The sequence below is a fragment of the Lactuca virosa genome, chromosome 4 (assembly GCF_052849685.1).
Source record: "Lactuca virosa cultivar CGN04683 chromosome 4, Lactuca_virosa_CGN04683_v6, whole genome shotgun sequence".
NCBI lineage: Eukaryota > Viridiplantae > Streptophyta > Magnoliopsida > Asterales > Asteraceae > Lactuca > Lactuca virosa.
The window spans coordinates 234,489,093-234,509,275 of NC_136429.1; the positions used below are offsets into that span (position 1 = coordinate 234,489,093).

Consider the following 20,183-nt stretch of genomic DNA (forward strand, 5'->3'; position numbering starts at 1 on the left):
GCCAAAAAGAATTAGTAAGCACCCACGACACCAACATAATTTCATCAATTTCTAGGATTGGAAGGCTATTATAGGAGATTTATAGAAAATTTCTCTAAGATAGAAAAAACCCTCAGGATACTTACACAGAAAGATACGAATTTCGAATGGAAAGAGCAACAAGAATCGGGGTTTCAGAAGTTGGAACACATGTTGTGTACTGCGCCAATCCTTTAACTTTCAGAAGGAACTGAAGGCTTTATCATCTATTGTGATGCATCACATCAAGGCATAGGAGGTGTACTTATGAAAACAGATAAAGTGATCGCTTATGCCTCGTGCCAACTTAAGACTCACGAGAATAATTACACTGCCCATGACTTGGAGTTGGAAGCTTTAATTCTCTCCTTAAAGATCTGGCGACACCACTTGTATGGCACGAAGTATGTCATATACACATACCACAAATGTCTTCCACACGTCATCAAGAAAAAAGAACACAACATGAGACAACGAAGATGGCTTGAGCTGCTGAACGACTACGAGTGTGAGATTCGATACCACCCAGGCAAAGCTAATGTAGTGGCCAATGCCCTAAGTAGAGAGGAACGAGTCAAACCTTGCAGAGTGAAAGCACTCACTCTAACAATTAAATCAAGCCTTCTTGCCCAAATCCAAGAAGCTCAAGTAGAGATACTTCAGGATGAAAACAAGGCAGAAGAATGCTTACGAGGTATGGGGAAACAATCGGAGTCCAAGGAAGATGGAACCTTGCGTTTTATGGAGCGAACTTGGGTACCAAAATTTGGCGACATCAGGAACCTAGTACTGGACGAAGCTCACAAAACAACTTACATAGTTCACCCAGGATCTGATAAGATGTATCTTGACTTGAAGAAAAGGTATTGGTGGCCGAACTTGAAGATAGAATTCGCTACCTGGTGATAAAATGCTTGACCTGTGCTAAGGTCAAGCCAGAATACCAGAAACCATCGGGTTTATTGCAAAAACCCAAAATACACGAGTGGAAATGGGAGCAAGTTACCATGGACATCATCACAAAACCATCCAAGATGCTTAGCGGTTATGAAATGATTTGGGTAATAATCGATCGTCTGACTAAGTCCGCCCATTTCCTACCCATTAAGGAAATGGACAAAATGGAGAAGTTAGCCAACACTTATGTCAAGGAAATAGCCTGGCTACACGACATACTGACATCTATCATGTCGGACAGAGATAGCCAATTTACATCCCATTTTTGGCAAACAATGGAACGAGCATTAGGAAATCAACTCGATATGATTACTTCCTACCATCTGCAAACAGATGGTCAGAGTGAAAGGACCATACAAAACTTGGAAAATATGCTCAGATCATTTATGATAGACTTTGGAGATGCATGGGATACTCACCTACCATTGGTTGAGTTCTCCTGTAACAATAGTTATCATACGAGTATAGAGATTGTACCATTTGAAGTAGTTTATGGTAGCAAGCTTCATTCACCATTGTGTTGTTTAGAATTCGGTGATACCCAACAAGCAAAGAAACACACAGGGAACACTTTGCTAACAGGGCCCGAGATTATTCACAAAACAACCGAGAATATCATGAAATTTAAGGAATGATTAAGAACAACTCGTGTAACACTTGGATTTCTAAGTTTCATGATTAGCCCTCCATATTAAAAGTTTGGCATTTTTTTCCTTTTGGTTACTACACGGGGCGTACCATAATGTACGCTTGGCGTACTAGTTGAGATTTGGTCGCGGAGCTCATACACATACGTTGGTCGTACGTATAGTACGCGGGGCGTACGTGAGCCAATAAGAAACCCTAATGTTAGGGTGTTGCACCTTATTTAAATCTTTTCATAGACTCACTACGTCATTCTTAGATAGCCTCCATCCCCTTTTGCCCAGAAAATCGAACCCTAGGTGAGATCTTGAGAGTTTGAGCCATAATGTGATTTTTGGTGCTTTATGAAGGAGAAGAAGAATTGAACCATTTGGAGTGGTGCTTGGAGCTTGAAGATCTGAGACTTGTTCTTCTTTTGCTTTCCTTGTGAGGTAAAAAGCTTCCAACTTGCTAATCTATATTGCTAGATCCATTTTTGTGCCATTTTTGTACTTTTCTAGTCCATGGTTGGGATGTTGAGCCTCTTGATTCACTCCAAAAGTGATTAATGGTAAATCTAGGGTCCTTTAGGTCCCTTTGTCCATAAAAATGCAAGCTTTATGGCATTGGTGGTCTCATGCATGTCTTAAGTGATTTGTTAAGCTCTTTTGAGCTCTAAAAGCCTCATTAAGCCATGCATGCATGTAAAGTTGGCAAATTTACGTGATAAACCACCTTAACGAAGTCAGATATAATTGTTGGAGTAAAGTCTAAACTGTTTAAGAGCCAAATGAGAAAGTTGGTTAAGAGGTTGGAGTACGTTGGGCGTACAAGCAGGTACGCTGAGCGTACGAGCTGAGTACACCCTGCGTACTCAGCAGTGGGCTTCACTTATGTGGGCTTCTCGGTATTGGGCTATGTTGGGCTTTTGAGTTCTTGGGTCTTATTGGGCCATCAGAATTCTCTTGTTAGGCTGTTGATATTTTATTGGACTTTTTGGGTGAAGGCCCATGAAAGAGGTTTTGGCCCAATTTGGAAAATTGGGCTATATTTAGGCCTTGGATGATTATTTTGGAAATTTTGGCTTTTTGGACATTTTGATTGGGCTTTAGCCTTGGGCCAAGTTTGTAAAGGGGTAAAAAGGTATTTTACCCTAGTTTAGACTCTTAGTGGGAGTCGGGATCCAATTATTAATTGGATGTTATTATGTGATAGCGTGGGGATTTTAGCGGGCCAGTAGCCAGGGATTCTTTCTATGAGATCAGTAGTGCGAGGTGAGTTTTCCTCACCATGTGTAGCGGGTCTAAGTCACCAATGCCAGCCCATGATCGGTTATACTAGGATGCTAGATGTTTGTGTGACTCTTGTACACGTATATGCTTATATGATTTGTATGTTGGGCGGGGCCCGTTATGCAAGTTTGGGCGGGGCCCGTTATACTCAGTGGGTGGGGCCCGATATGGGAGTTTGGGCGGGGCCCGTTATACTCAGTGGACGGGGACCGATACACTCATTGGGTGGGGCCCATTATGTGTTTGTTTATGTATGGTATGTGGTATTTTTGGGAAATCACTAAGCTTTATGCTTACGGTTTTCAGTTTATGAATGTTTTAGGTACTTCAGGATCAAAAAGGAAGAGCTCTTGATGATTGCAGAGCACACACCACCTTTTTCCGCACTTTGAGATTTACTCTGATATGTTTCGATGTATTGACATACTTTGATCTTTTGGAGTTGTATGACAATGTTTGGATTATGTTTTATTAAATTAAAAATGAAATTTTTGGATCTTATTTTTGGGACGTTACAAGTTGGTATTAAAGCCTTGGTTTGAGGGATTCGGACATACTCTCGGGTGTCTCTGACCTCAAACTAAGGTTTTGGTAAAGTTTTTTTCAAAATGAAATGTATTTTTAAGAAAAGAGTTTTCTAAGACAAGAAAGGGTGTGGTGCATGCAATCTACCGAGCTCAAGTAAGTTTTCCCAAAATACCCATACATGTTATATGATATGTATTGATCTGTCAATCTGTGAATTGCATGCTTGTTAGGCTAAAGAACTGCTCAATATTTTCATGATAGAATTCTTAGAGAGATGTTTGTGTATGCCCATTGTATGAGCTTGTAGACTTGCATGCTAGTACTGATCAGTTAGTGATAGGGTGCCCTGATTAGGTGATGTTTGGTTTTGATTACTTGATGCTCGAATACTGGTTGCTTTGTGCTTTTAGGAGTTCTCACTAGCTTCAGTTAACTAGTAAGCGAATATGCTAAGTTACATATTATGGAAACTAAATAATTTTATAAGGTTAGGTTTTAACTCTATTGCGCAACTCTTGTTTGAGTCCAACCGTTGTAGTGTGAGACCTATCATTCGAAGAATTATCTGGTTTTGGTGATATGTAATCGTATTCGTGAGCTAGTTATAGTAAGTTAGCGGGAGTTCCTTCTGCAGCTGATGGTGGAGAGTGGTGTGGAGTTTTCCCTAGGAAAACCTAGGATGAGATCTAATGCTGGAACCTTTTCTTGATGGGGGGTTAATTGTATGCATATAAGGTGACTTTGCGGATTCAAGGAAATTCTTGAGGAAAGTACGGATAGATGTGGAAGCATAAGTGTTATGCTAATAATCATCATGTTAGTGTTATGCTAATAATCATCATGTAAACAATTGAGACTATGATTACGACATCCCTTTTCATAGTTCTGAAATTGTTTAGACACACATGCATGCTATCTAAGGAAAGGTGTATGATTTTGATAAAGTTTTATCAAAGCATCTCGTATAAGAAATCTGAAGTTTGGTAAGAAAGTCAATAAAGTATTGATTTCTAGAAGTCCAGCTGATTTCTGAGTACATGTCAAAGCTAGTGGGAGCATAAGTGTTATGCTAATAATCATCAGGTTAGTGGGAGCATGATAATTATTGTTAGTGTTGCAAGTTAGCAATGTTAATTATAGAAAACAAAAGTTTCAATTCGTGAGGCTGCAGGGATTGAAAAAGTTGTTTTGCTATAATTAAGGGAGAGGATATACTTCATTTCAGTTCTAAAGGCTTAGATTGAGACCTTAATCATCTTTAGTCAAGAATATATATATATGAATTTCATGTTGGATTGGTTCAACTTAAGGAAATTCTATATATTGCGTTCTCAAAATTCGATTATGATTACGGCATCCCTGTTCATAGTCAAATCTTGAGAACATGGCAAATAAAAAATATTGTAGCAAAAGACTGGTCTAGAATCATGTCTTTGTGTGAGACATCATGAATCGTGTCCCATTTGCTTTGGGTACAGGAACGATTGCATGTGCTATAATATTCATCCTTTCTAAATTTTCCAAATGTCCGGGGGCATTAAGAGGAAAATATCTAGAATTGGATATGACTAAAGTGATTAAGCAATTGTCGACGACAATCTAAGGCTTTACCAAAGATTGGTTGCTCAAGGACAGTTGGAAGTATAGTGTTAACTTTGGAAGGACCATATTGACCTAATCTGAAAAGAGGCAACTCTTGTTCAGAAGGGGTAGTCAAAATGGGAATATGGAGTTCTCTCCATAGGTGGAAGTTATCTGTGTAAGATTAGAAAAACTTAATGCAAGAAGCATGTCCAAAGCAATGTACTTTGAATATGAGACTTAGTTTCCATGGAGTTGATCTCCATTGGAATACCTTATAATGATTGTTGACAAGTCGTTGTGACTTTGTACATATTCATTACAGGAGGGTCAGTGCATATAAGTTTAAAATCTAAACAGATTTCGATAAATGATAGGAATTTGAAATTCTCACATTTTTCGATAAGGATTTGGGAGTGTGAAATTAGAATCATTGAAATTATGTTCAATTGGTTTATTTCACAAAGTAAGGATCATAGAAAAACATAGAGTGCATACTTGGTGTATGGCAAAGCTATTGTTTAAGAAAAACATAGTGTACATGCTTGGAGCATGGGACAACTAATGTTTTTAATTCAAGTATAAAGTTGATAAAACCGAAACAATGAATAATGAGTAATCAGTATGGTGATAAATAAAAGTGTTTATTTATATTTATAGGGTTTGATACCATATTTGATTCATTTATTCTTGTGTTTCACTTTGCATGTTTTGACTTCCAGAATAACTAAGTCGCTCTTCCTGAATGATTAAGTTATTCAAACCATCCACAGTCGGTCATATGTTGGAAGTAGATATGAATCAAGACTGTCATGGGTTGGTTTGTAGAGGTCCAAGTTGGTGGACAAAGTGGTGCTACAACACTCATGAGTGCTCATAAGTTCTGAGTATTGGATTCAACTCGCGCTCATTTGAATCACTTCATGGATTTTATCACGAGTGATCATGAGACGATAATATATTATATTCTTCAAACCTAGAGATATGAGTTGTTACTATGAGTTGGTTATACATTGATTCCACGAAAATACATTTGGTAACTCGATGTTATAAAACGTGCCTTTGTGTATGATTCAACAAGTAGTAGAACAAGGCATATGAGTCGAAGTTTATCCATTCCTTTTACCTTCGGGATAAAAGCGATATCTGTGGGCCCCTCGATGATTTAGCGATGACACATGTGAGTGCTTGGCCAAGCCAGGACTGATTTGATTTGTTCAATCAATCAGTCATCGTAAAACGAAAATCGGGAAACAACAAATGGACAGAGAGAATGATTATAATCCATGTGTCAGTCCATATGATATCTAGAATGGAGGCATATATGATCCCTTATCTAATGGACAAGTCATTGACAAGGTCAGAGTTCGACAGCGGCTTTAAGAGCTACGATTGCCAGTTAGGTTTTGAAGTCATACTCAATAATAGTTTTAGACTTATCCAAGTGGGAGACTGTTGGATTAATGTCTAAGTCCATAACTATATTTGGTATGTACTTGACCCGACCCGGCATGGTCCATTTGGGTTGCACTTCACCGGCACAATTTATATGGATAGTCTTTTGAGAATAGTATATTTATGATTTATATTAATATATTATAAGTTCTAATATATTAATATGGAGTCATATTATTTAATTAGTATTGATCAAGAATTAATTTAGAATTAATTAAGTGATCAAAAAGAACTAATTAAATATGGACTCTTATATATATGGAATGGGCCAAGTTCATTTAGGTTGGGCTAAGCTTTCATGGATGGTCCATGGAGCTTTTAACCCATGGATCCTATGTAAATGAAAGGTCATGGGTATTAGGGTTTACATGGATGTAACCCTAATCCTCCATAATATATAAAGGGGTCCTTGGCTCACAAAATTGGTACAAGTGTGTGAAAATAAGAGTGGGCCGATTTTAGTATGCATATATATTCTCTCAAGTTCTTCCAAGGTGTTTTGGTGATTTGTGATTCCATTTGAGGCTTCCACACTATTGGGGCTAAGCTCTTAAAGCTTGAAGACATCAAGCTACATCAAAAGGTATGTCATCTAACTAGAACTTTGTAGTATAGGTGCTTCATAATATGCTAGTTAGGATGAAACCTTGGAATAGTTAATATTTACATGTATAATAGAGAAAACATAGATCCAAGGTTTATAGGATTGCATGTACACCATATGAGTGTTAGAATGCTCAAAACCCAACAGTGGTATCAGAGCCATGGGTTGTTTTCTGTTATATTGATGCAAATGTTTTATTTTCAAGTTGAAAAAAAAGGAAAAAAAAACATGACGTTTGTCAAATTTTAAGATAATTACTTGTTTTGTGAAAAACAAATTATTTGTAAAATTTGAATCATTTGTTATATGAGTTGAATTAGGTCTAATTTAATAAAAGATAAAATGATATGATTATTTTATTAGTTTTAAAAGTTTGATCTAAATGTTTTAAGGAGTTACATATTTTGTCATAAAATTTTGGAGCTCAAAAGTTTTTTTTTAAGTTGTGATCTTAAGGGTTTTTGAAACTTCCATAAGTTATGCATATGAAAGTTTTTTTTTTTAAAAAAAATTGATTCAAAGTTTTAATGGAATTACAAAATTTGGTGTTAATGTGTTAAAGAATTCCATAAATTGTTCTTAAGTTATGGAACATGGAAAGTTTCATCATAAAACACCATTAATTCCATAAGTTATGGAATCCAAAGGTTTTCAAGAATTACAAAACTTGCCCTCAAGTTTTGGAATTTGAGAAAAGTTTTTTATGAAAAAAAGAATTGAATTCTAAAACTCTTGGGTTCATAACTTAAACAATTAATTAAATGGTTTTAATTTTGAGTTTAATAATTGGAATTATGATGTTTTGTTGAATAGTTCAAATTAACTCTTATGGACTTTATTAATAGTTAATTAAAGCGTTTAATTAAAACAGTATTATTAAATCAATAAATATATGGTTTGAGTTTAATTAAATTAAAAGTCTAGTTTAATTAATAGATTAAACCACCAAGTATTTTAAATGTCTAAAATACACCCTTATACTATTATAATATTAAAAGTTTAATATATTATATGTATAAGAGCAAGTCGTCTTACCATTAGTAGGCCTCATTCACGAAGCCGGTCTATAAGGGGGTATAAGGTTACTGCCTATAAAATGGCAGTTTAATGGGTGTCCACTCTCACTCACCGCTTCCTTGACCGGTGGAGGGTCGTTAGCCGAACAGGTAGGACAAGGACTATAATTCTCCCTTCATTATAAGTATAATGATAAATACTAAGTAACTAAACACTTATAAATTCCCAATCTTAGTTACTTAGGAAAATGTGAATAAGGTGCTAATCCATGAAATTACACTTTGCACTTTGTTTAAGCTGTTAGTGGAGCGTGTGTGGTTAACCGGCACACTAACCTGGACTTAACAAAGTAGGCAAAGGGTAACTTAATGTTTATCATAGTATCGTTGGAGCGTGTGTGGTTAAACGGCACATCGATTCAGGGGTAAATATTAAGGGTACCAAGTATATTTGCATGGTTACTTCACACCTTGCTTTGTGATCCTCGGCATCCCAGTCACAAAACCTGAAGGGCACACTCGAGATTGAAACATGCCATTGAAAAGTTCAATGAATCTCAAAAGATCTAGGAGTTTCAAATCCAAGTAAAAAACCTAATTAAATACATTTCGTTAATCTTGTTGGAAATTGGTGAATCGTCATTCACCTACCTTCAAATATTTTATAGCTTGGATTACGGCATCCCTCTTCCAAGTTATAAAATAGTTTGTTGGGTCCTAGCCTTAATATATCATATTGGGTGTTATATTAAGGACTTAAATCAACTTTACGTTAATTTCTCCCATTGTTGATGTCTGGTTTAGACAACAATGATCTTCCCAAACCAAGCTTTCCTAATGAATATGACTTCCCGAGTTTGGCTCATGGAAGTCATACTTCTCTTCCTCCACCTCCTCCAATTATTCTCCCTAACCCACAAGTTCAAGGTCACTCAAGCCCTAATGGCAAGCAAGGTCTATGTGTGATCACATCTTAGAGATAAAGTCACATATTGACAAGCCGGGAGAGTTGGGTTTCAAAGTCATGAGAAAGTTGGATGTTCAATCACTTTCTAAGTCACATAGTGAGTTCCTTTGGAACTACTATGATACAGACTATGACATGAACCTTAATGATCATATCTATTTGCTTGGTGCTGCTGAATCAACAATGATTTGGAACGATAGTGAAGCAAATTTGATTAGAAGATCAACTTACCAAAAACTTTATGGACAGTGACAATGGTGACACTGTAAACCCAGAAAAATCATTCTCTTCCCAATGGAAAGGGATTATCCATAGTCAACCCGGTTGACCAAATAGTAAAGAGAAAGGCTAATTCTGAGATAGTCCCATTACCAAAGGGTCCATATGTTTATTTTGCCAAAGGAAGGGGCGTTGATTGCAAAGCTGCCAAATTTACCTAAAGATGTTAAAGTCAATAAGTTTGACTCTACATCAGGTAGAGCCCATTATCTAACTCTGCTAATTTCTATTCTGAGATCCTCATTACATGATGTGACTGGGTCACATGTTGATGTTTTAAGAATCAAAAAATAGAGAGAAATCTTAAAGGAAGTATATGCTGATTCTGATCGCGAAGGTGGATTTCGATCGCATCAGAATTTTGAGCAGTTGCTTAAGAAGTTATGATATATTGCTAAGGAATAGATAACAACAATTTTCCATGTGGATTGTAAGGATAAGTTTTTCCGCAAAGTTTTAAAATAAAAGAAAATTGTTTAATTTTGTTTATTTGAAGTATCCTTACAATGGCATTTGTGGAAAATTGTTGCTTATATGATTCCACTGACAGCAATATTGGAAAATGGATTTGATTCTTTCATTTGTGGTAGTGTCTAAATTTACCAAATCAGGAAAGTTCCTCATCACCCAAGTTTCAATTGGACCGAAACTTGGAATCATGCAAGTTGAATAGTATGATGAATGAGAACTTTCAAGCATTGGAAAATCAAGACTAATTACTTGTTCACATGGATGTGTGAGTCAAGTGAAGGACTAAAGGGATCGAGTACACATTCTTGTGCACTGGTTAAGTCCACCACAAAGCTCGTTAAGACTATTCGTCATGATTTACTAAATTTTAGTAAATATGGTTATACTTACAAGTTTAAGTATAATTCTGAAACATTGGAAAAGTCTCAATGTATGGTAGAACGAATGGGAAGAATCAAATTAGGCAGAAAGATAAAAGTTTCTCAAATCTGAAAAGATGGGAGAGTACTTTAGTATCATGTTTGTGATCATCTTAATGATTTAGAAATCATATCACAATTAGTCCTCTAAAGGTCATCTTAGTGCATTCTTATAACTAAGAAGAGGAGTCATGAATTGTTGAAATAGTTAGATCAGGAAGATGAGTCATAATTCGCTCCAAAACAATTCTTAGAGTCATACTCCAAGATTTTAACTTGAGTAACATATCTTAAAGAAAGGTTTAAAACACTTGTCAAATGTAAGAGTAGAAGTGTCCTACTCTTGTACATTTGAAATTGGTAAGTTGTGATGTTTTGGATAAAACAAAGACCAACTAAGGCCAATTGTGTGAAGTGTTTGTCTTGATAAAGAATCCGCACTATCTCTTGAATATTTGGCAAGATAGTCTTATATGTCAAGAGGATAGTGGGAGTATTAAAGATCCTAAAAAGAATTTCAAGAACTAATCAAGAATAAAACCTGAGGTTCTTCACTAGCACACGACTTGAGGTTTATAACCTATCGTGTTGACATATTCTGTGCCCATTCCAGTTAAAGTTGGCTTTGCATAGGAGTTCTGAAAGTTCTCAATTGGTTGCATAACAACTTAGAAGCAATGGCAGGCCCTGTACTCCCAGGTGGCAAGAAGTTAAGATTGCATAAGTTCAGTCCATATGAGTTTGGATTTGTCATTATCCTTGTCTTGTGACTATGGTTTTGACGATTCACATGGATAAGAACACATACACCATAAAATCTAAGGGTCATAAGGTTTCTCTCCGATTCATGAAAATGATGGTGAGGAAACACTTCCACCAAGTAGATTTGAAGCAGATGGCAAAAGGTCTAAACAATTGAGACTATGATTACGGCATCCCTTTTCATAGTTCTGAAATTGTTTAGACACACATGCATGCTATCTAAGGAAAGGTGTATGATTTTGATAAAGTTTTATCAAAGCATCTCGTATAAGAAATCTGAAGTTTGGTAAGAAAGTCAATAAAGTATTGATTTCTAGAAGTCCAGCTGATTTCTGAGTACATGTCAAAGCTAGTGGGAGCATAAGTGTTATGCTAATAATCATCAGGTTAGTGGGAGCATGATAATTATTGTTAGTGTTGCAAGTTAGCAATGTTAATTATAGAAAACAAAAGTTTCAATTCGTGAGGCTGCAGGGATTGAAAAAGTTGTTTTGCTATAATTAAGGGAGAGGATATACTTCATTTCAGTTCTAAAGGCTTAGATTGAGACCTTAATCATCTTTAGTCAAGAATATATATATATATATATATGAATTTCATGTTGGATTGGTTCAACTTAAGGAAATTCTATATATTGCGTTCTCAAAATTCGATTATGATTACGGCATCCCTGTTCATAGTCAAATCTTGAGAACATGGCAAATAAAAAATATTGTAGCAAAAGACTGGTCTAGAATCATGTCTTTGTGTGAGACATCATGAATCGTGTCCCATTTGCTTTGGGTACAGGAACGATTGCATGTGCTATAATATTCATCCTTTCTAAATTTTCCAAATGTCCGGGGGCATTAAGAGGAAAATATCTAGAATTGGATATGACTAAAGTGATTAAGCAATTGTCGACGACAATCTAAGGCTTTACCAAAGATTGGTTGCTCAAGGACAGTTGGAAGTATAGTGTTAACTTTGGAAGGACCATATTGACCTAATCTGAAAAGAGGCAACTCTTGTTCAGAAGGGGTAGTCAAAATGGGAATATGGAGTTCTCTCCATAGGTGGAAGTTATCTGTGTAAGATTAGAAAAACTTAATGCAAGAAGCATGTCCAAAGCAATGTACTTTGAATATGAGACTTAGTTCCCATGGAGTTGATCTCCATTGGAATACCTTATAATGACTGTTGACAAGTCGTTGTGACTTTGTACATATTCATTACAGGAGGGTCAGTGCATATAAGTTTAAAATCTAAACAGATTTCGATAAATGATAGGAATTTGAAATTCTCACATTTTTCGATAAGGATTTGGGAGTGTGAAATTAGAATCATTGAAATTATGTTCAATTGGTTTATTTCACAAAGTAAGGATCATAGACAAACATAGAGTGCATACTTGGTGTATGGCAAAGCTATTGTTTAAGAAAAACATAGTGTACATGCTTGGAGCATGGGACAACTACTGTTTTTAATTCAAGTATAAAGTTGATAAAACCGAAACAATGAATAATGAGACGATAATATCTTATATTCTTCAAACCTACAGATATGAGTTGTTACTATGAGTTGGTTATACATTGATTTCACAAAAACGCATTTGAGGCTTCCACACTATTCTCTCAAGTTCTCTCAAGTTCTTCCAAGGTGTTTTGGTGATTTGTGATTCCATTTGAGGCTTCCACACTATTGGGGCTAAGCTCTTAAAGCTTGAAGACATCAAGCTACATCAAAAGGTATGGCATCTAACTAGAACTTTGTAGTATAGGTGCTTCATAATATGCTAGTTAGGATGAAACCTTGGAATAGTTAATATTTGCATGTATAATAGAGAAAACATAGATACAAGGCTTATAGGATTTCATGTACACCATAGGAGTTTTAGAATTCTCAAAACCCAACAATCCGCCAGACTATGGAGACGGTGGTTAAGATCACCGCGATGTTTCGAGAGATGGTGCTTTTGGTTCCGCAATATGCGGCGGATGAGGAGATGAAAAAAGTGAGGTATCACGAGATGTTGAGGAGCGATATCAGGTAGTTTGTGATCTGGTCCAATTGCAAGACACTGAAGGATATGATAGCAAGGGCTAGGGAGGGGAGATTGAAGCCGGATGAGGCTCAGGTATCAGGGGTTTAGTCAAGAGCCACAAGGTTGTTGATGCGAGAGGTAAGGGCCAGCAGGGTCGGGGCCGTTGTGGTAAGTGCGGCAGGATGCACGATAGGGCGTGTAGGGTGGGTGGTTCTGGCTGCTTCAAGTGCGGCCAGACAGGTCATATTAGCGGAGATTGCACTGCTACTACCACCACCCCGGTATCTTATCTGTTTTGCTTTCATTGCAATCAGAGGGGCCACAAGAAATCCCATTGTTCGAGTTTGGCTGCAGCAGGACTGGTGTTTCCACCCGTTCCTATTACTCTTCAGATTACTGATGACCGCCATGGCTAGGCGGATACACCTGTGGTGAAGAACAGGGCTTTTCATTTGATGGTCGAGGAGGCTTGTGTGACTCCCGACGTGGTGGCGGGTATGTATCTTCTCCTTATCTCTTTATTTATGTTGAATTGCTACTTATATTTATGTGTTTTATTTTAGGATCGTTCCTCGTAAATGGTATTTCTTCTTTGGCGTTGTTTGATTCGGGGTCTATCTGATCCTTTGTATCACTTGCGCTTAGCAAGAGGTTTGATGGAGCTTTGGGGGAGCTGGATTGTCTAGTAGATGTCTAGATCGCAGATGATAGATCTATTTGGGTTGGGAGGCTTCATCGGGGTTGTGCTCTTCAGTTGTTCAGTAGGGTGTATTCGATCGATTTCCCATTCCTTTGCGTGGGAACAAGGTTATTATGGGTATGGATTGGATGAGCCCCAATGGGGCGGTGATTGATTGTGAGCAGCAGTTAGTCTGGGTTCGAACCCTAAGTGAGGGAGAGTTAGTGATTCAGGGATAGAGAGTTCAGAGTGGGTCGTTATTGTGTTCAGCAGTGAGGGCCAGATGTTATATTCAACAGGGTTGTTTAGGATTTGTCGCCTATGTTATGGATACACGGGATAAGGGTAAGGCGACCGTGGATGATGTGCCGATTGCACGAGATTATCCTAATGTGTTTCCAGAGGATTTTCCTGGGGTGCCTCCGGAGAGGCAGGTTGAGTTCACGATTGATCTGGTTCTAGGTGCAGTTCCGGTAGCCACGGCACCGCATTGGTCGGCTCCTCCCGAGATGCAGGAGCTGTCTACACAGCTGCAGCAGCTGTTATACAAGGCATTCATTCGACCGAGCAGTTCGCCATGGGGAGCACCAATCTTGTTTGTCAAGAAAAAGGATGGGTCTCATCATATGTGCATTGACTACCAGGAGTTGAATAAGGTAATGTTAGTGTTTCACCAGGGGTGGTCTGTCAGGGGCTCAGACATGGTTTAGAATTTAGGTTTTAGGCAAATTAGCAATGGTTATTCCTTAAGGGTAGTGGAAGAAGTGTTCTAGTTTTCCGGTGTGGCTGGGAGGTGGTATGGAGTTATTTTAAGTGGGGGAGAGATGTAACATCCGTTTTCTTGGATGAATCGACTTAGGGTCTCTGAGGTTCAAAATGTTGGATTTCTTTTTCGACCATGACGTGGCGGTAAGCCTTTGGGTCGTGGAGTTTAATGGGCCACCACGGCGTGGTGGTGGCTGATGGAGAAAAGCCTAAAGTTAAGGGTTGAGCCCTATTCAAGGATCCTTAACCCCCCCCCCCTCATAGCCTCCATCACATCATCCTCCAATCCCCCAAATCGTTCCTTGCAAACCCTAATCATCTTCTTCCATTTTGAGCTAGTTTGGTGCTTTTTTGAATCCAAAGAAGGAATAAGGAGGAGGAAGGAAGCAAAGATCAAGAAAGCAAGTCCCCATTCTTCACCTTGACACCCTTCTGGTCCTTTGTAAGTGTCCAAGAATCTATTTTTATCATTCTAGGTTGTTAGATCTTGAGTTTTGTCCCTTTAGGTTCTTGTTCTTGAATGTTGGAATGGTTAGACCTCATAAAGTTTGCAACTTTATGAATCTCCGAGTCAAGTTAAGCTAGTAGTGTCTTGGATCTGGGCTATAATCAAGTTTTGATGTCATGCAAAGAGATTAGGTCATAAATCCTCATTTTAACCTAATATGGGTTCAAGACATGCATTAGGCATGTATGTCTATAAAGCACCAACCTTTGGGATGGTTTAGGTGTTAGACTCACTTCTGGAAAGGATGGACTTCGAACTTGAAGGATTAAGTGCTTATTGGTTAAGCCATTGCATTATTAACCTTTACGGTTTTGGGTTTTGGACCTTTTTGGGTAGTCCCAATGGATAAAGTTGGAAACTTTATCCATTCCAACTTTATCCATCTAGATTGCATTTTGGTCTAGATCTGAGCTTTGGAGCTCTTGGAGTCGAAGAAAGCAGCTGAATATATTAAGCTATTGAAACTCAGGCAAGCACGACGTAATTGCAAGTCAACATGACGTGTTTGTTGGGGTTTTCCCTAACTGATTGGATGCTGGCGGAACACGGCGTGGCCAAGGGGCAACACGGTGTGTTTGGTCAACATGGATTGTTGACTTTGACTTTTGACTTTTGACTTTGACCAAGTTTGACCTGAGGGGTATTTGAGGTATTTTGAGTTCTATCTAAGGATTGGCCATTGTTTCATAAATAGGTGACTGGTAGAGCTGATATTCGGAATTGGGACCTATTCAGCAACTATTTAGATTCAGATGTGAGTATTCCTCACTGTACTTGCGGGTCGAAGGCACCAAGGACGATCCTTTGGATTTGATAACCTGTTATGTGATAGTATGTCATCGTGTTGTAGTGATCAGTTAGATCAGTATCCTGGTATATAGGAGGATGTTATGCTTAGTGATCTGCAGATATGTTTCACTGTCTATGGACTTTTTATAGGTTTATCCATTATATGGGCACATATTGTGGGTGGTTAAGGCTTCACTGCTATGTGCATGAGCCAACAGACTGGGGCATTCCAACCCGACGGTTGACTGGGAAGAGGGTATTCCATCCCGATGATGACTATATATATATATATATATATATATATATATATATATATATATATATATATATATATATATATATATATATATATATATATATATATATATATATATATATGGGTTTGACGCGTTCGTAGGCGACAGACGTCCATGGTAATTAAAACAGACTCGACGATTTAATCACGTGTGACGAACGTCCATGGAATGTCATTCAAATGGGGTTTCTTATTTATTTTCGCATTTTTTGTTTTTTTAATATATATATATATATATATATATATATATATACTCGGTTTTTACTTTTTTATTTTTTCCGTTTTTTTTAATTTCTAAAATTTTTCCTTTTCCATTTTTCCTTTTTAGTGTCTTTACGACATATTTGAAGATTCTATTGCTTTTGTTTATTTTTGTTTTGTTTTTGTTTTTGATTTATTTTTGGTTTTTTTATTATTTTTTTTCTTTTTATGAACTAAATATCGGTTCAAGTTTTAAATTTTAAACAATTATAAAAATCTTAAATAATAAAAATAATAAGGATCATAATACTTTCCGTTCACATTATTTTTGAATATCATATAATTTTTGGATCAAAATATTTTAGATCAAATTCTTTTGAATCATAGTATTTTAGATCGTATCATATTTGAATTATATGATTTTGGATTAGTAATATATTCAATTAAATAAATTTTTTGTTCAAAATAAATTGTAGCTCATTTTATATTTTGAATCATAAAACATATAAATAAGCATTATAAAATATCTGAATCTTAATATTTTTAGATCATAACAAATTAAGGATCATAAACAAGTTTAATCAAAAAAAAATTTAATCATAAATATTTTAAATTATTAAATTTTTTATCATATTAAGTTTAATGTTTTTCTTAAAAACTAATACTTCTTAAAATTAAAATAAACACTTCAAACACTTATTTTTAAAAAATTCTTTTTACAAAGTTACTAGTATATTTAGTAGAAGTGTCATTTAAATTTTTATGATTTTAGATTTTTTTTTCTTGGTTTATTTATAAAAAATAATAATAATAATTTTTTTTTCAGGTTTTCATGATTATGCTCATTTTGTAAAAAGAATTAAATTTTAAAAACTTTGGTTTTTTCAGAGTTTTTTTCAAGGAAAAAAAGTTATTGCCAACAAAACGAAGTGGGTTGATGGTTAGTTGCCAAAAATAAGTTAACAAAAAGGATATATATATATATATATATATATATATATATATATATATATATATATATATATATATATATATATATATATATAAGGCAATGTCTTCGTACGGTTACCAATGGACATTTTACAGCAGCAGTGAAGGTTTTATGTTCCTTGGGGGTTGCTCCATTCGGGGGTGATACCACGAAGGCTTTGGAGGATATGCATCCATACAATCCACCACCTTCCATGTCGAGCACCATATTTTTAGAACCTCCCCTCTTAATGGATGTTAATAATGTCCTTGGGGGTATTAAATCCTTCCCTAAAGGTACCTAATGTGGGAGAGACGGGTTGAGAGCTCAACACATTTTAGATGCTCTTTGTGGAGAAGTTTCAGCTATTGCCAAAGACCTCCTACATGCTATTACATATGTGGTTAATCTATGGCTAAGGGGAAGATACCCTTCAAATTTGGCAAAATTTATTGCCTCTGCTCCTTTTATGCCGCTATTAAAACCTAACAAGGGAATACAACATATTGAAGTAGGAACTATATGGAGATGTTTGGTTTCCAAGTTGGTTATGAAAGGTGTTGGTAAAGAAATGGCCAAGTATCTCAATGATTTTCTGTTCGAGGTGGGGATATCGGGTGGCGTTGAGGCCGTATTACATAACACCAACAGGGTGCTAAGTGAGCGCCACGATGACGGGTCTCTTTCCATGCTTACCGTGGACTTCTCCAATTCATTTAACCTTGTCGACAGATCCACATTACTTCATGAGGTCAGATTGAGGTGCCCTCCTATATCCTTGTGGGTAGAATTCCTATATGGTCAAGCAGCAAGGTTGTATCTAGGAGACACATATATCTGGTCCACTATTGGGGTTCAGCAAGGAGACCCCTTGGGACCACTTCTCTTTGCCCTTGTGTTGCATACACTCATGCATAATATTAGAGATAATATCCAGCTTCTTCTCCATGCATGGTACCTTGATGATGGCACACTTATTGGAGATTTGGAGGATGTGGCCAAAGCGTTGGACATCATTAAGGTGATTGGCCCAAAATTGGGCCCTCGGATGAATATGAAGAAAACCGAGCTCTTTTATCCCTCGTTTGAGGTTTGGAAGCTACGTGAGGGGCTATTCCCGGTTGGCATCGGGAGGCCGTCATTAGGGGTGAAACTTGTTGGGGGAGCTATTAGTATGGATGATAGTTTCATTAGTAACTTAGCCATAAAGAGAGTTCCACAATTGTCTGACCCCCAGACTAAGCTCCATCTTCTTTGGTCTTGTATGGGTATTGCTAAACTTTTCTTTAGACTGAGGACGTGCCAACCTATTCACATGGAGGATGCGGCATTGTTCTTTGACAATGGGTTACGCGATGAAATTAAGGACATTGTGGTTTGTGTTGGCCCTTTCTTTGGCGACATATAGTGGCGAATTGCTTCCCTACCCATTAGGTTTGGTGGTTTGGGTTTATACGCGGCAGTAGAGGCTACCTCATATGCTTTTGTTGCCTTAAGGGCACAATCTTTGTTTTTGCAAGACCACATCTTACAGGATAGTGGTATATTTGGTATGGATTCTGATTATGCTTGTGCCTTGGCTTCTCTTTGCAACAATCTTTCGGATGTTTACCTTAGCAGTTTTACTACTAAGGACACCCCCCTAAATCCCAGAATACACTAGCGAGTGCCTATTTTAGAAAAAATTCCCAAGATATGGAAGTGCATCTCGACATGACGACTCGACAGAAATTAGTTTTCCAGTGTTTACGTGCATAGCATGCTTAAGATTTTCTTCTAACTATCCCTATAGATGGGATTGGCCGACATATGTCTCCCATGGAGTATCGTACTATCCTCAAATATCGACTCATGATCCCAATATTCCCAGCTGACGAAATATGTCTAGTGTGCCGCAAGGCATGTCTGGACTCTTTTAGAGAGCATGCAGTTCATTTTAAATAACTCCCAGGGTTCAAATGCAGGCACGGTATGGTTAGGGATTTTTTTGACATATTTAAGCTTGTCGGGGTTTCCACCAAGAAAGAGACACCTGTGAAATTCTTGACTCACCCGACAGAAGTAATGTCAACCCTTAGACCGACTGTCGTTTTGAGTTTTCGATGAGTTAGAGGGAAACACACATGTGTGTACCTAACAGGTGTATCTCCTCTAGTGGGTTTGAGGGATGGGGTTTTCACGGTAGGACAGGTTGCTCTAAAACAAACATGAGAAATCGTGCATGGAAAATCAACATGTGTTCTGTGTTTATACCATTTTCATTTGATAGGTTTGGTTTTCTCGTGCGACATCCCCAAATTTATGGTCATTTTAAAATTTTTATTTATGTTTATATTAAATCAAAGTATTTCTTTTGTTGCGGAATTGGTCACAAAAATATCATTTCATTGTGAGATAATATTAACTTTAAACATTTCCAAAGAAACATTCGATATTGATATATTTTCAAAACTTGGGATGTCATAACTGGTACAAAACATAAGCATAAACAGATCTTAGATTAATTTATACCAATGATCTATGTCTCCTTTAATCTCTCAGTGTAATGTATCTGCACATCGATACCTGTGATACAAAAAAACTAAGTGGGTTAGGTTGGGAAAGCTGGTGAGATACATAGGATTTTCAACCCACAATAATATAGTTTTTTTTTATTCACATATTTCATGGCAACCAATTAACTCGATTACCCATCCATTTTCCCTTTATTTATTCTTCCCTAAGTATTTATCCTCAGTTTCATCTCCTACATCGCATTTACCTATCATCGCCTACATCGCATTTCCTTATATGTTTGTTGCTAAGGACTTTTCCTAAGGATCATCGCCTGTATCCCAACCAATTAACCCGATTACCCATCCATTTTTCCTTTATTTATTCTTCCCTAAGGATTTATCCTCAGGTTCATCTCCTACATCGCATTTACCTATCATCACCTACATCACATTTCCTTATATGTTTGTGGCTAAGCACTTTTACT

The 20,183-nt window shown here is 37.0% G+C and overlaps 1 protein-coding gene across 1 annotated transcript; it reads left to right on the plus strand.

The window, feature by feature from the left end:
* The first annotated feature begins 17,774 nt into the window (after positions 1-17,774).
* Positions 17,775-18,611, plus strand: LOC145105717 (uncharacterized). Its single transcript, XM_079042799.1, has one exon. It carries the CDS (start codon positions 17,775-17,777, stop codon positions 18,609-18,611), a length of 837 nt encoding a protein of 278 aa, XP_078898925.1.
* Positions 18,612-20,183: the final 1,572 nt, after the last annotated feature.

Excerpts from the sequence above, each read along its gene's own strand:
- LOC145105717 (XM_079042799.1), top strand. The coding sequence starts at position 17,775 with ATGGCCAAGTATCTCAATGATTTTCTGTTCGAGGTGGGGATATCGGGT.